Consider the following 14,653-nt stretch of genomic DNA (forward strand, 5'->3'; position numbering starts at 1 on the left):
CTCAAAGCCTATCTTGTATTCAACCCCTTCATTCCACTCACATACCACCATCCTGGTGTATATGCAGACCATCATCACTCACATCTGAAGTGATGCCAGTCTGCTGGTTGGACTCCCTGACTCAATCTTCTTACCACTTCAACCCATCTGCTCAGCTGACAAATGATTTTCCTACAGTGCAGATCTGATGCCCCCCTGCCCCACACCCCCCTTCCTCCAGTGCTTCCCTATTACCTCCAGGATCAAACAAAAAAATCCTGTTTGGCTTTTAAAGTCCTTCCTACCTTTCCAATCTTCTTACTATACTCCACTCCATTTATTCTCCCGACCCACAAATCTTGACTTTTTGCTGTTCCTCTATCTCCCAACTATATAAGCCTTTTCAATGTTCTAATGCCTGGAACTTTCTCTCACCTCACTTCTGCCTCTGGGCTTCCTTCAAGACTCAATTCAAATCCCACCTTCTGTAGGAGGCCTGTCTTAAAAAGCCCCACGGCTAGAACCTTCCTTCTGACATTACCTTCTATGTAGTTAGTATACAGCTTACAGCTGTTTTCTTGGTATCCCCAGTGCTTAGCACAGTGGAGGGCAAACAGTACTTGATAAATAAATGCTTGTTGCCTAACTTTATTGATAGAGAGCCGGAGACAAGAGCTGACTACTGGGGTCATTTACTGAAGTACAGATAGTATACAAGGAAGGTTGGGGTGGTCATGAGGCTGTTTTAACTGTCTAGATGAAAGAAGGCCATAGTTCTATTTCAATGTATATATAATTAACAAAAAAAAAGTGATCTTTTCCCCTTCATCTACAAAATTATTATCAGGTTTATGCTTTCATATACAATATAATACCATTGCTTCAGGAAAAAGGAACCCACTAAAAATAATTTCCTATTATGGGAAAGAGATTGGACCTGTGATTTCACAGGTATGGGGGGAATCCCCAGAGAGGAAGCTCCCTTTACCAAGGCAGGCCAGCATCTTCATAGTAAAACCCTTAAAAACACATCTTTTTGCTACATAGTTATATTTAAGTAAGCTATTTCCCTTTTATCTATAAAGGTTTATTTTCAAAACCATCCCACTGGCAGAAGTCTAAAATGCACACATTTTTTATACAATTTTTGAAGATAATTTTCTTAACTTCAACTTGTGCTTTCTAAAACATTGAAATAGACTATTCAAATTTGCACTTTGAATTTAAATTTAAATATCAAGGCAGTGAAGCAGAGGTGGACAGGAAACTGAGTTTGGAGTCAGGAAAGACTCTTCCTAAATCTGCTATGTTACATAATAAAGCAATCATGTTATTGATTTAACCCCCCCCCCCCCAAGCTTTTATTACCTGCCTGATACAGGGCTGGAAGAAGAAAATGTCTGCTTGCTCACTTATAACGTGCATTCACATCCCAGCTTTGCTCTCTACTTCCCTGGGTGGCCTTGGGCAAGACTCAGCCCTTTCACAAAAGAGGTATGGGGATCTGAACTAAGAGGCCTTTAGATCTCCCTGACAGCTCAACAGATGATTCCCTTAAAATTTGAAAGTGCTAAAATGTTCTTGATCATATCAAAAGAGCAACTATTAGAGAACAAGCCAGTTTAACTCCAGAACAAGAATGATATAAAGCAAAATTTATACACACACGCAAAATGCTTGAAAGATCAGTAAAGTGCTTTACAAATATTATCACATTTGATCCTTAAGACAACCCTCCGGAGGTAGGCATAATTATCGTTCTCAATTTTATAGGAGGAAACTGTGACCCAAGGAGATTATATAACATGCCCAGTATCACACATCTATTAAGTGTTTGGGACAGGATTTGAATTCAGGTCTTCCTAACTCTAGATCTGATTCAAATAGGGTATAATGCCCATACCTGTGGGTACTCTGCCCAAAGGAATGTAAATTCTGACCACAGAAACCCGTAAGATATCTTGGGGTTTATAAGCTAGATTTCTTTCTTAAAAAACCATGCCTTAAACCCAAATCACTCTGGCTGTCTGAGGTTGGCCAATAAGAACTCCCAGGCCAAGCCCCACCTGGTCACTGCTGGGGCCCAGATGGCTCAGAGTGAATATAAACAGCAACTGTTTTGGTTCTGACCAGAAATCCTGAGGGTCCTTCCCGTCCCAGATTGATTTTTTTTTTTTACTGGGTAAGAGACTATTCTTTGCCTTATTTCTTACTTAATCATTGAATGGGTATTGTCTCAGTCAAACAGAGACCTGGGAAAGACCTTAGCTTAAAAAGGTCAAAGTCTCCCACTGCATCCAGGGCCATCTCCAATCATTCAGATCTATATCTTGCCACTGGACCCAGATGGCTCTTGAGAATGTGAGGCTGGTGACTTTGCACAGCCCTCTCCTCACCTAAATCCAATTCAGTTATAAATCACGGCATCACCTTCTGAAAGTCATGGTCCTCTTTGAGAACAAAGGACAAATAACAATCACTCTTGATCCAATGCTCTGTCCAAGACGCCACGCCACCTGGCTGCTTCTCATGAAAGATCTAAGAATCCCTAAGTTTCCAATCAAATTAAATCACCAACACCAACACTTTATACACTTTCTTTATATAATACTTTGATATAGCTAATTTCCACCAGATCAATAGGTACCAGGCGGTTTTCTGGATACTGAGTTCTGGCAATGTTTCCTTTGCCATCTTTCTTATTCAGAGCCTCCCAACATTTACCATTCCTTGACTATCTGGGAAATGCTGGTAAGGAAATTCTTAGCACCTACTGTACATCATATATATTCTACTTGAGGACTGGGAGAGGAAGGGGAGATGGGGTTAAAGAAGCCAAAATCATAATGACTCAATCAATCAATAAACAAGTTTCAAAGCACATACTGGATATTTCCCACACTGAGAATAATCCATTCACCAGCTCCAAACATTCTCTTGAATGGCTCTACTATTCACTTAAAATCCATCCCATATTTTACAGACATCTAAAGTGCTTTCACCACTCTGGTGTAGGCACATGTCATTCCACACCTGGAATACTGAAATAACCTTCTGGTTAGTTTCCCTGCCACAAGACTCTCCCAGTTTCCATCCACCCTCCAGTCAGTTGCCAAAATGACTTTCCTACAAAGTGCTGGTCTGATCATGTCATGCCCCTAATCAATAAACAATAAATCAATGGTTCCCTAATACCTCCAGGATCAAATATAAAATCTCAACCTGTGTCCTTCCCACCTTCCCAGTCTGGTAACACGTTACCTTCTTCCACATACTCTACAACCCAGGGGCGCTGGCCACAATCTTGCAGATCTTCCCACTCTGCCTTTTCACTGGTTATTCCTCATGACCTCTCTCTCTTTACCTCACTTTCTTGATTCCTTCAAGAAACCTTTTAGCTCAAATACTACCTTCTTCAAGAGGCCTCTCCCAGTCCTCCCTCCCTCTTCCCAACAATAGTGCCTTCCCCCTAAGATTACCTTCCATCTACTCCGTGTACATCTTGATTAGGGAAAGGAATAAACATTTATATAATGTCTACTATGTGCCAGGTACTTTGCTAAGTGTTTTACAAATATTATCACACTAATTACACGGTTCTCTGCATATTGGTCTCCCCCATGCCAATGCAGTTGCTTGAAAGCAAGGACAATGTTTTTCCTTTCTTTATAGGGTCAAGGAATTAACACTCAGCGCCTGACACATAGTAAGTGGTTAATAAATGCTTAGTGACTGACTACTAGCTGGAAGAAAGCTGAATGAGCTGAAAGCGTGTCCAGACATGTCTGAACAAAAGTGTGATGATATTTTAAAGCTCTTCCCTTGACTGGTACACACCATAAAGAACACAGTGTTTCCCAATGTTAGCTTTTCCTGACACTGATAGCTCCCTTCACTAGCACTGATTTACTCCACACTGAATTTTTACATATTAAGAAGCTACTTCATAACTGTTCTCATGGTCACAGAACACACCCCTAACTTAAGGCAAATGCACCAAACTGGCCACGAGGGTACTAGGAACGTACTCTCAGAAAGCAGATGCCCAAGAGTTGATGGGCAGGCAAGCTGTTTATCTTTGGATATGAGGTTAAGTAGCCCAGTATATTTTTTGAGGCAGTTTCATGTATGTAATTCTTGGTTTTGCTAACTAGATTGTAAGATTATTGTCAAGAGAGAAAAAGCATCACTGGGGCCAAGGGCAGAAGCAGCAATAGGCACGATCAGCACATTTTCATACGAAACATCATCCTTGTAGCTTCACAAAACCCCAGGAAGGTAGGTGAGGCAAATATTTATTATATCCATTAGTATCAATGTCACGTGACACAACTGAGGTCATGGAGCTATTAAGTGTGCCTGCATAGATTCCAAATCCAACCTATTTCCACAATACGGCTAGGAGGAATGGAGGGGGTGTGGGGGTAGAGAGAGGTACTGCTGAGGAAGGCTGACTGCTCCACAATGGCTATGGAGATGAGCATCTCAAATAACAATGATTTACCCAAAGCTACAACAATCAGTAGCAAAGTTAACTAGAAGAAAATCAAAGATTATCTGCAGGTCATTTAAAAGTTTGTATTTACCATTGCCAATCTCTTCAAGGTTAGCACTTCAGCAACTCTGAGCCTGGCAGTCAGCCCCAGCTCCCAGTGCTTGAGTCTTCTCATAGCACTGGATGTGTCTGGGACTGCTGACAGCCCTGTACCTCCAGCTGAGGGAAATGAAGGGAAGGCATGGCCAGGTGAGCACCAGAGCTTGAAGAAGAATCAGTGATGAGATGATTCTGAAAAGACTATAGATTAGACCTTAGAGTCAGTCTAGTCCAATGCCTTCTAGTTTAACATTTGATGATATGGAGGTCCAGAGTAGTTAAGTGACTGGCTTAAATTAACAAAGAGAAATGAACAGAGCACCGGCCCTGGAGTCAGGAAGACCTGAGTTCAAATCCAGCCTCAGACACTTAACACAAAAACTAGCCATGTGAACAAACAAACAAAAAAAGCAAATTAACAAAGGAAGCAAGAGAGTTAGGATTTGAACTTAGGTACTGATTCTGAACCCTTCTACTACAATACTAGTGAACCCACAACAAGCACCCCTTTAATGGAAACTTTTCTATTTATATAGGACTACAATTGTTGTTTTGGAGGTAGGACAGAGACTAGGATATTATTCAACAAGTTTTATCCTCCAGTCTAGTAGGAGTTAAGGCCCCTAGCTCTGAAACTCTAGCCTTCCCTGTCTTGGCTTCATTTTGGTAGCTGGGTGGCACAGTGCGCACAGGGCTAAAACTGGAGTCAGGAAGACCTGAGTTCAAATCCAGTCTCAGACACTTATTGGCTATGTGATGCTAGACAAGTCATTTAAATTGGTTTTTGTTGGGATTTTTTTTCCGTCTTTTTGGAGGGGGGAAGGCAGAGTAATTGGAGTTAAGTGACTTGCCCAAGGTCACACTGCTAGTAAGTGTTAAGTGTCTGAGGCTGCATTTGAACTCAAGTCCTTCTGACTCCAGGGTCCAATCTATTCACTGAGCCACGTAGCTGCCCCATCATTTAAAGTGCCTCAGTTTCCTCTTCTGTAAAATGGGGATAAAAATATACCTCCCTCCCAGGTTATGAGGATCAAAAGAGATAGTATTTGTAAACTACGTTTTAAGTGCTACGTAAATACTAGCTATGATTATTAATAAATATCATTGTCATCTCCTGCCATATTCTCCCACTGCTGCTGCTGTTGTAATGTCCCTCTTTGGAACTCTCCCCTTGGAGCTAAGCTGTCCTGACAAGGGAGAACCCAATTCTGTCCAACCTGCTCCTGGCTTACCTCCTCCCTGGCCATCTTTCTGCTGGACTGCCCTATGGGCACCTCCTCTTGCTCTGGAAACAGTGATCAAAATACCACCACCACCACTTTCAGAAAGAGCATGTCAAAAGACTGCCCTAGCTCTGGCTTCAATCACCAACCCTGGAACTGTTCAGACCAAAAGGCCTTCCTTAGCCATCACTCCCCTATGCATGCTGTCTCTCCCTATTAGAAGAGAAGCTCCTTGAGGGCAGGGATGGTTTCTATGCCTGACTATATCTGACAGCATTTAGCATAGTGCCTGGCACAAAGTAAACACTTAGTGCTTTTATTTTTTGTTCAGGTAGAGGAAGAAAAGGGGAAAATATAGCATCACCCGGAAGAACTCAGAAGCTATTTAATTCAATCCCACTGACATATTCAATGTATAGGAAACTCCCTCCAAATTAACTAGGATACGGTCAGCTACCATCCCTTAGACAGTTGGATAGTAAATAAGAAAAGCTCTCACCTTTAAAAACTAACGATTAAGATTCAGAATGCTTCAAAGTACATATCTTCGAATGTTTCCTGAAAAGGTAACCCATTCAATCCAATCCAATGACCATTTACTAAGTGCCTATGATGTCTAAGGCTCTGAGTCAGATACTAGGAATACAAATTCCAGTCGTTAGGTGGAGGAAATCAAGAGAGAAAGTGCTAGCACTAGGGGAAATGAGGAAAGGCTTCTTGCAGAAGTAGGCCAGGAAACCAGGAGGTGGAGTTGAGGAAGAGAGCTTTCCAGACATGGGGGACAGCCAGTGAAAATGCAGTTAGACAATGGTGTGCTGAAGTAACTTGCACAAAGGGTAGCAAGAAGATCCCTGTCATTGGATTGCAGAGTATGAGGAAAGATGCAAAGGTAAGATTATAAAGGAATGCTGAGCTTTACAAGCAAAACAGTTTACATTTGCTCCTGGAGGTAACAGTGAGCTTCTAGAGTTCAATGAATAAGGAGGTAACCCAGTCACATCAGAGTTTTAGGAAGAAGACTCTGATAGCTAAATGGAGAATGAACGGAGAAAGAGAGACACTTGAGGCAGGGAGACCAATTACAAGATTACTGCAATACTCTAGGCATGAAGTTTTGAGAGCCTACAGAAGGCTTGCAGTGTCAAAGGACAGAAAGCAGCACATGAGATACTAGAAAAGGAGAAAAAGCAGGACCTGGCAACAAATTACATGGGAGGAAAGGGAGGGAAAGCATGCATGGTTCACATCTGGGTAAACTCTGACAGGAAGAGGGGGCAAGGAGGGTTCAGTTTTAGACTTGTTAAGCTGATGGTGTCTACTGACACACAATTCCAGAGTTCCAAGGGACAGTTGGAGATGGAGACTCTCTAGTCAAGAGAGGCTAGGGCCTGGATAAACCATCTGTGTGTTCAGGGATGACAATGGACTCCATGCGAGTGGAAAGAAGAGGACCCAGGGTTAGTGGGCATGACCTCTATGAAGATTCAGGGAAGGAACAGTCATGTAGGAGAACTAGGAGAGAGGACAGTGATCAAGGGTGCCAAAGGTCAGAAGAGGCAAGGAGGATGAAAACTGAGAAAAGGTGGGTAGGATCCTGATGGTTCAAGTTAGAGGCAGATTTGTCCTTCAGGACTATTAGCTTGGCAGCTTGATGAAAGAAGGACAGATTGGAGAGAAGGGAGATTAGATAAAGACGAGGCTATTATTAAACTAGTCTAGTCATTAAACACTTGACAAATATTTATGAACTACCTACTGTGGCCCAGTGAAAAGGCTGGATTCAGAGTCTAAGGAGCTAGGTTCAAATCCTAGCTCTGTTAAATCACTATGTTACCCTGGATAAGTCATCTCTCCTTTGTGTCTTAGTTTTCTCATCTATAAAAAGAGAGGGTCAGACCCCAGAACATAAATAAGCCCTCCCATCTGTAAATCCATTTTTCACATGCAAGGTTCTAAGGATACCGATCTTGGTCCTCAAACAGCTTATAATCCATTGGGAGAAAAAATATATGTACACAATAGATACAAAATGCAAGGTCAACTAAGAGCTAAAAGGATCAGTGCAAGCTTTTGGAAGGAAGTGGCCTGAGTAGAGCTTTGAAAAAAGGATAGGGACTCTAAATGGTAATGGCGAGAAGGGAGTGAATGCCAGGCATTGGGGAACAGCCTGTGCAAAAGGATGGAGGCAGGAAGTGTCCCTCTGTCTTGGGGAAATATCAAGTGGGTCAGCATGCCTACAGTACGCGAAGGAGAGAAATGAGCAGCAAGTCTAGAAAGGGATGCTAGAGCCAAAATGTAAAAGGCTTTTGAAAGCCTGACTTTTATTTTAGAGGTAAGAAGAAGTGTATATTACAAATATCAATTTGGCAGGTACATGGGGGATAGCCATGTGAGGGGAAAGCCTAGAGAAGGCAGCTGCCTTCTAGTCCAGCAGAAAGTTGATAAGAACCTACCAATGGACTTAAATGGAAAAAAAAGAGGGTTTCACTAACTCAGATAGTCAATACTGACTCATATCATCTGAGATCATCCTCATGTTTTGAAATCATAAAGTACTGAAGCAAAGTTTAAACTATTAAACAAAATCTAATCTTTGGTTCTAGAAATTTTAACCTGGAGACTTTTGGGGTGGAGGTAGAAACGTGCATCTACCTGAGAGCCCTGAAAGCTTGCTCTCCTCCAGACATGGACTTGAGTGATCGGCTTGGCGATCCCAGGCCACTTAAACTGTGTCTCAGTCTTCCTGACTGAAAAAAGGGGGAGCATCCACCTCCCAGAACTGTTGTGAAAATATCTGTAAAGTGCTTAGCACAGCGCCTGGCACACAGTGAGTGCTATATAAATGCTTATTTCTTTGTCTCAGTAGAAAAATGGGCACAAAGAATACTACAACTACAGTGACTTTCTGAGTATAGTGTAGTGTCCACTCTTATTAATAGGCATGTACATTCAACTACTATTCCAGGTAAGGTTATAAAAATAACACCCTTGAAAATACAACTACAGGGACGGCTAGGTGGCACAGTGAATAGAGCACTGGCCTTGGAGTCAGGAGGACCTGAGTTCAAATTCGGCCTCAGACACTTAACACAAAAACTAGCCTTGTGACCTTGGTTGGGCAAGTCACTTAACCCCAAATGCCCTCCAAAAAGAAAAAAAAAAAGAAAATACAAATACAGACTATATTACAAACCTCTAACAAGTGTTAATCCTATTTTGCAACCCTAGCATTATAAGCTTCCACTATGCTTCTAAAACCACTGGCTATTGTAACTGTAACCATCCCCTTCCCATACAAAATATGAGAAGAGGCGAGGTAAAAGCAAGAAGGCCAAATGTACATTTCTGATCCCAAAGAAAAGAACAAACCAAAACGCGACTCTGCCACAGCGGCTGCTGTCCTGGGGCAGCAGCAGCTTACAAGTGTGACACAGAAGGTCAGCCTGGGGCAAAATAGATGAGCTCCCTCATAAGATGTAAGTGCTCGAGCAGAGAGCACACAATCACAGATTCCCACTGCACAAACATGATGCTAAAGAAATCTAAGGAAAACTTCTGTTAGGTGACTAGAAAAGGAATGCTGAAAAGCTGAACAAGTATCAGTAAGTGAGTTAGAGAACAATTGTTTCCTCATTATAATGATGCCCAAATGAGGCATATGTTGCTTTTTAGGCCGCTTAATAATAAAAATTTAAGAACTCACTTATAATAAGATGATATGTCAAAGTATAACAAAATGAAGACACAAGAGGAGGGTTAACTGACACGTGACTTAATTTTGTACTAAAAGTGAATGATAGGGGTGGCTAGGTGGTGCAATGAATAGATCACCGGCCCTGGAGTCAGGAGGACCTGAGTTCAAATCCGACCTCAGACACTTAACACAAAAACTAGCCGTGTGACCTTGGGCAAGTCACTTAACCCCCAATTGACCTCCAAAAACCAAAAAAAAAAACAAAACCAACCAAAAAACAGAAAATCAACTAAAAATGAATGATGAAGAAAGAGAAAGCAGGAATTCACAGGAAACAAAGTATCCCTGACATGTCAGCAGAGAACGTTTACTGCATTTACATGCCTAGTATCCTATCAGTGTGGAGACTGAACTAGAGCTCAGGTTAGAGAAGCTCACACATTGTCTGGAAACAGAACAAATACATGTGCAGTCAAATAACACTAAATATTACACATATAAAAAAAGGAAGCTGCATTCTCTCTCAGTCCCCTAGGTGACAGATTTTCACCCGAGTCCTACAGATAGGAAATAGGTACAAGTCCCATCTATGTGCTACCACTCAAATTAAAGCCTGCCAAAACACAAAGATGGAAGAAATTATCAGTACAAAAGGGCAAGTTTATCTGACTGGAACCACAGAGATAAAGGGAGGGATGACCACTTAGTGGAAAAACTATAAAGCAAGAAAGGGAGGAAGCTTGGACTTCCAAGCTCCCCCTCTGAAACCTACTGGCCCCAGGGCTGTGGACTAGTCACTTAGTCACTATCACCAGGGCTCAAGCCAACTTTCAAAAAAAGCTGCAGAAAGAAGGTACTGGCTTGCATCGGTTTAGTTTCTAACCCCCCCCCCCAACCCCCCGGGGTTCGCTGTATGTACAGGTCCAGTCTTTACCCTACTTAAATTTTGGGTCCCAATATAAAGATTACTTTAAATGACAAGTTAAGGTGAGAAGGCCAATCATGAATAACCCCTGTGATTTATTAGCTAAGTCCCAGGGATAACAGAATCATAGATGTAGAGTTGGAAGAGTCATTGGAGATCAAGTCCAATACTGTCATTTTGTAAGTGTCAAACCAGGCAGTCAGTGGTAAAAACAGGATTTGAACCCAGATCTTCCGACTCCAAACCAACACACTGTCCACTTCTTCCCAACAATAATGGTGCATTGAGGCATGCAGAGGTTAAGTGACTTGCCTAATAGATTTTAGAGGCATTTGAACCCAGGTCTTCTTTATTCCAAGCCGTCCACATCTCTTCTATGTGATATTTAACTACAAAGGTGCATTCTGTACATTCACATGTGTAGAAAGCACAAACACTATACAGCAACTTTTCTCCAAGATGAAAATATTGCTTTCAGTAACATTATGCCTTTTCTCACTTTTAATAAATGACTAAGACAAGTCAGTGAGTAATGATTTAAAAAAAAAAAGGCTCAAAGTTGCTTTAGTATTTTACCATTTAACCTGTATTTATCACTATAACCCTTCTCACTACTTTGGAGAACTTTTAAAAGAGATTAGTACAAATGAAAACTAGCTTTTAAAAATTTCATTTAAGGAAAATGAGTAACATCTTCATGTTTCTAAGTGTAACTATGTTCTGAAACTCATGTGTTAACATGAATTACAGGTAAAGTAAAATATTAATTCATGGTAAAGTACAGAAAGTTAATTCTCAACTATATTTCTTATCAACTAGAATTAAACATTAGCACTACTCAGTCATATGACATACTTTCTACTTAAAGACATATAAATACTTTATGTGGTTACATGCCTGATCTATTGTATGAAAAATAATACAGTAATTATTTTAAGTATTGAACATATGCTTTAAGATTTGTGACAAGTTCATCTCTAAAATTTAACAAGACCTAAGAGCTTAACAATTACTCTATATAGAATTTAGTGACAGGTCACATCCACCACCCATACAACTAAGTATCTGGTCAACTCAGTTTAAAAAGCTCTATATCTTTTTCATGATTTGTGCACAGATGATTTCAAATATTCATGACAACTTAGCTTTTTAAAAAAATTATATAAGTATTTTTGTATAACATGTCCATGGCCATAATTAGGGGGCAAACAAGTAAAAAAAAAGTAACACTAGAATTTTTAAAAGATCATAGAAAATATTACAACATTATTTTATGTTTAGAGTAAGTTATTTTAGGTTCTGCCTTTTGTAAAAGAAACCTAATCAGTTTCAAATCCTATTTAAGGATTGAGAATAAATGACTTATATTGCCCTTTAAATTTTGCAAACACTTGACACATCCACAATCTCATTTAAGCCTTACAACAAACTTGTGAGGTGAAGACTAGAGACATTGCTATCCCTTTTTCTTACAAATGAAGAAAAATAAAGACCTAGAAAGGTGAAGTGATTTGGCCATGATCACATGGAAGGCTGGATTCCCAGATCTTGTGGAATCCAACTTTAACAGTCTTCCCACTTTTTCATGCTTCGTATTTATTTGTTCTTCAGTTTGTCTTAATTTTACTATTTTCAGAACTATTTAAGTAAAAAATCATGGGAAAAAAAACATTTTAAATGAACTCCTACAAGAAAATTCTACTATGTTAAAAGCATAAGTCAGGTAAGCTTTCAGTCTAAACTACTTTCCCCTAGGAAAATTGTTCTAGAAGCCTGGGCACCCTCCACTTCCTTTGTTGCCTTGTATCCCTCTCTATGGTTACTGTCTGCAACTGAACAGTGATACTGTCATACACTAAAAGAAAAAAAAATGAAATCTTTGCTGTTTCTGTCACCTGAAGTTCCCTGAAAATTATTTTGAATGGGATCCAAGTTAAGAGAAGGGGAAGCTTAACAGATACTACTAGTTAACTCAAACAGAAAACTATGATCTCAGACAAGTCATTAGGTTGCACTTACAATGTCCTTTAACTTTTAATAATTGGAAAATGAGTACTTTTTGGTCTGTTTCCAGGGCTTCAATGTAACTTAGGTAATGTAACAGAGAAAAACAATGAAGCAAAGTAGTGGAGTACTTTGAATCCTATTAGAACCCTTCAGGGGTGGGGGCTCCTCCGAAACCCCACCGATGAATTCTGAAAGTGAGGAAATGTCACGAAGATTACAAGGTAGCCTCCTAACATTAACCTATTAATCTTCACAGCGTTCAAGAAGCAGAAGTCAGGTTCCTCCAGCCTCAGATGGAAAATACCACAGGCTAATTATTTGCCAAGGTGTAACACACAGACTTCAGAGATACAACTTGAGGATTCTTGACTTCATGCATTGCATACCACTAATGAAATGCTGAAAAAAATTTGAGTTTATGCCTCCCATGCCACATATTTCTTTTCTAAGTTTCTGGAATACAGGCGATGGAGGGGTTAGGGCAGCTTTTCCACTAATAAGAAGAGTCACTTAACAATAAAAAAAATAACTTTACAAAGTTTTTTCTTAAAAAGAAACATAATTTATGCTTTATTTAAAAAACCTATTAGGGCGGCATCTGTCCAGGCACGTACTAAGCGGTACAACAGAACCCATCCATGCAGGGAGGCTGCTCCGACCCCGCGTCCTGGCCCATCCAAGGCCTCGGTTCCCACCCGCTCCCTACTACCGGTCCGGTGCGACTTTAAGTCACACCTACTCTGTGTGAAAGGTCAGCCCGATGGAACAAAAGTGAGTGAGGGGCTGGGGGCCTCGGCTGCGCCGCTCCAATCGGGAAGGAGACCCTGCCCACGCCCCGCCGCTGTGCGATGGCCACCTCGCTGGCCCGGAGGGTCGGGACCTGCCCTGCCATGAACCGGCTCAGTAAGGGGCCTCGTCCGGCCCCCACCGACCTTTAAAACCCACTTAAAGCTCTGCGCCCGCGGGGGTCTGGCACCCCGGCCAAGCCCGTGCGCGGGGCGGCTACGGGCCCCGGGCCCTCGCTCGCGGGCGGAGGCCGCTACGAGCCTCCCGAGGCCTGGGGGCCGCGCACGTGCGGACGGCTGCGGAGCTCCGGCCGCGGCCCGCCCGTGACAGCTCCGCCTCGGGCCCACGTACTGTTAAAGAGCGGGGAGGCCGCGGCCCGGGCCGGGGCCGAGGCCCGCGCTCCACGAGGGGCCTGCGGCTGCCTCTCCGGCCCTCGCGCCGGGCAACGAAAGCGGCGACCGGGGCTGGGGCGGGGCGGGGGCCTAGGCCGGGCCTCCCTGCCGGCGGCTGCGGCGCAGGCCCCGACTTCCAGGCACGTTAGCCGCCGCGTCACGAGGGGGCCCGCCCCCCCCCTCCCGCGCCATTCGCCGCCGGCCCGGCCTGAGGCGCCCCGGCCCGGCCGCCGGTGCCCGCGGCGCGCACGCGCACTCCCTCTGGCACACTCACCTCACACTCACGCTCTCACACACCCGCCCCGAGGCTCCCCTCACGCCGGCCCGGCCCGGCCGGGCCCGCGCTCCCGCCCGGCCGCCCCTCGGGCCCGACGGCGCCGCACTCACCTCCAGGTCGCGGCCTTTGTTCTTGAAATTCTTGAGCCGTTGGTTGTCCAGTTTCTCGTTGTCCGCCATGGCCGGGCCGGCGCCTGCTTCCCCCGCCCGAGCCCCGCGGGATCCGCCCCAACCCCCGCGCAGCCCCTCCCAGGGCCGCCTTGGCTGCCGCCCTCGCTGCTGCCGCCGCCCGCCTCCGCCTGCAGCTCCGGTCGAGAGGACCCGTGCGGGGCCGGGCCGCGGCAACGGCGGCCGAACGTTTGCGCGGCTGCGGCTGCGCCGGCTGGGGCTCCCGCTGCTGCCGCCGCCGCCGCCGCCGCCGCCGCTACCGCTCCTGCTGCTGCTGCCTGCCGGCGAAGAGGGGGAGGCAGCCTCGATCTGAGGGCCCCGGCGCCGCGGCCACGCCCCCCGCGCCAGAGCCGCGCGTTCATTGGGCGGCCGGGCCTGGGCGTCGGGCGAATCAGCGACGCCGAGGGAGGCGGAGGGGCGGGAAGGAGGGAAAGGGGAAGGGGAAGCCAAGGGCGGGGCCGGCCCAGGAGGGGGAGGAGGGGGGCGGCCGGCGGGAGAGGCGCGGGAAAGGGAAGGGCGGGGGAGGGGAGGGGGGGGGGGGCGGGAGTCTTCCCCGGGCACTCCGACGCCGGCTACCTCTTTCACTTTCTCTGCTCTCGGCCGGGCTTT

General features: G+C 44.3%; 1 protein-coding gene across 1 annotated transcript in view; it reads right to left on the bottom strand.

The window, feature by feature from the left end:
- The window catches only part of KPNA4 (karyopherin subunit alpha 4), a 55,425-nt gene extending 41,279 nt beyond the window's left edge, over positions 1 to 14,146 (bottom strand). The window contains exon 1 of the mRNA XM_069083497.1: positions 13,988 to 14,146. Coding sequence (XP_068939598.1) covers positions 13,988 to 14,056 — 69 coding nt within the window. The 5' untranslated portion in view covers positions 14,057 to 14,146. The remainder of the gene's footprint in view (positions 1 to 13,987) is intronic.
- Positions 14,147 to 14,653: the final 507 nt, after the last annotated feature.

Source organism: Petaurus breviceps, unplaced genomic scaffold, assembly GCF_028583685.1.
Source record: "Petaurus breviceps papuanus isolate PSGF00001 unplaced genomic scaffold, PetGlider_PUasm1.0 173, whole genome shotgun sequence".
Lineage (NCBI taxonomy): Eukaryota > Metazoa > Chordata > Mammalia > Diprotodontia > Petauridae > Petaurus > Petaurus breviceps.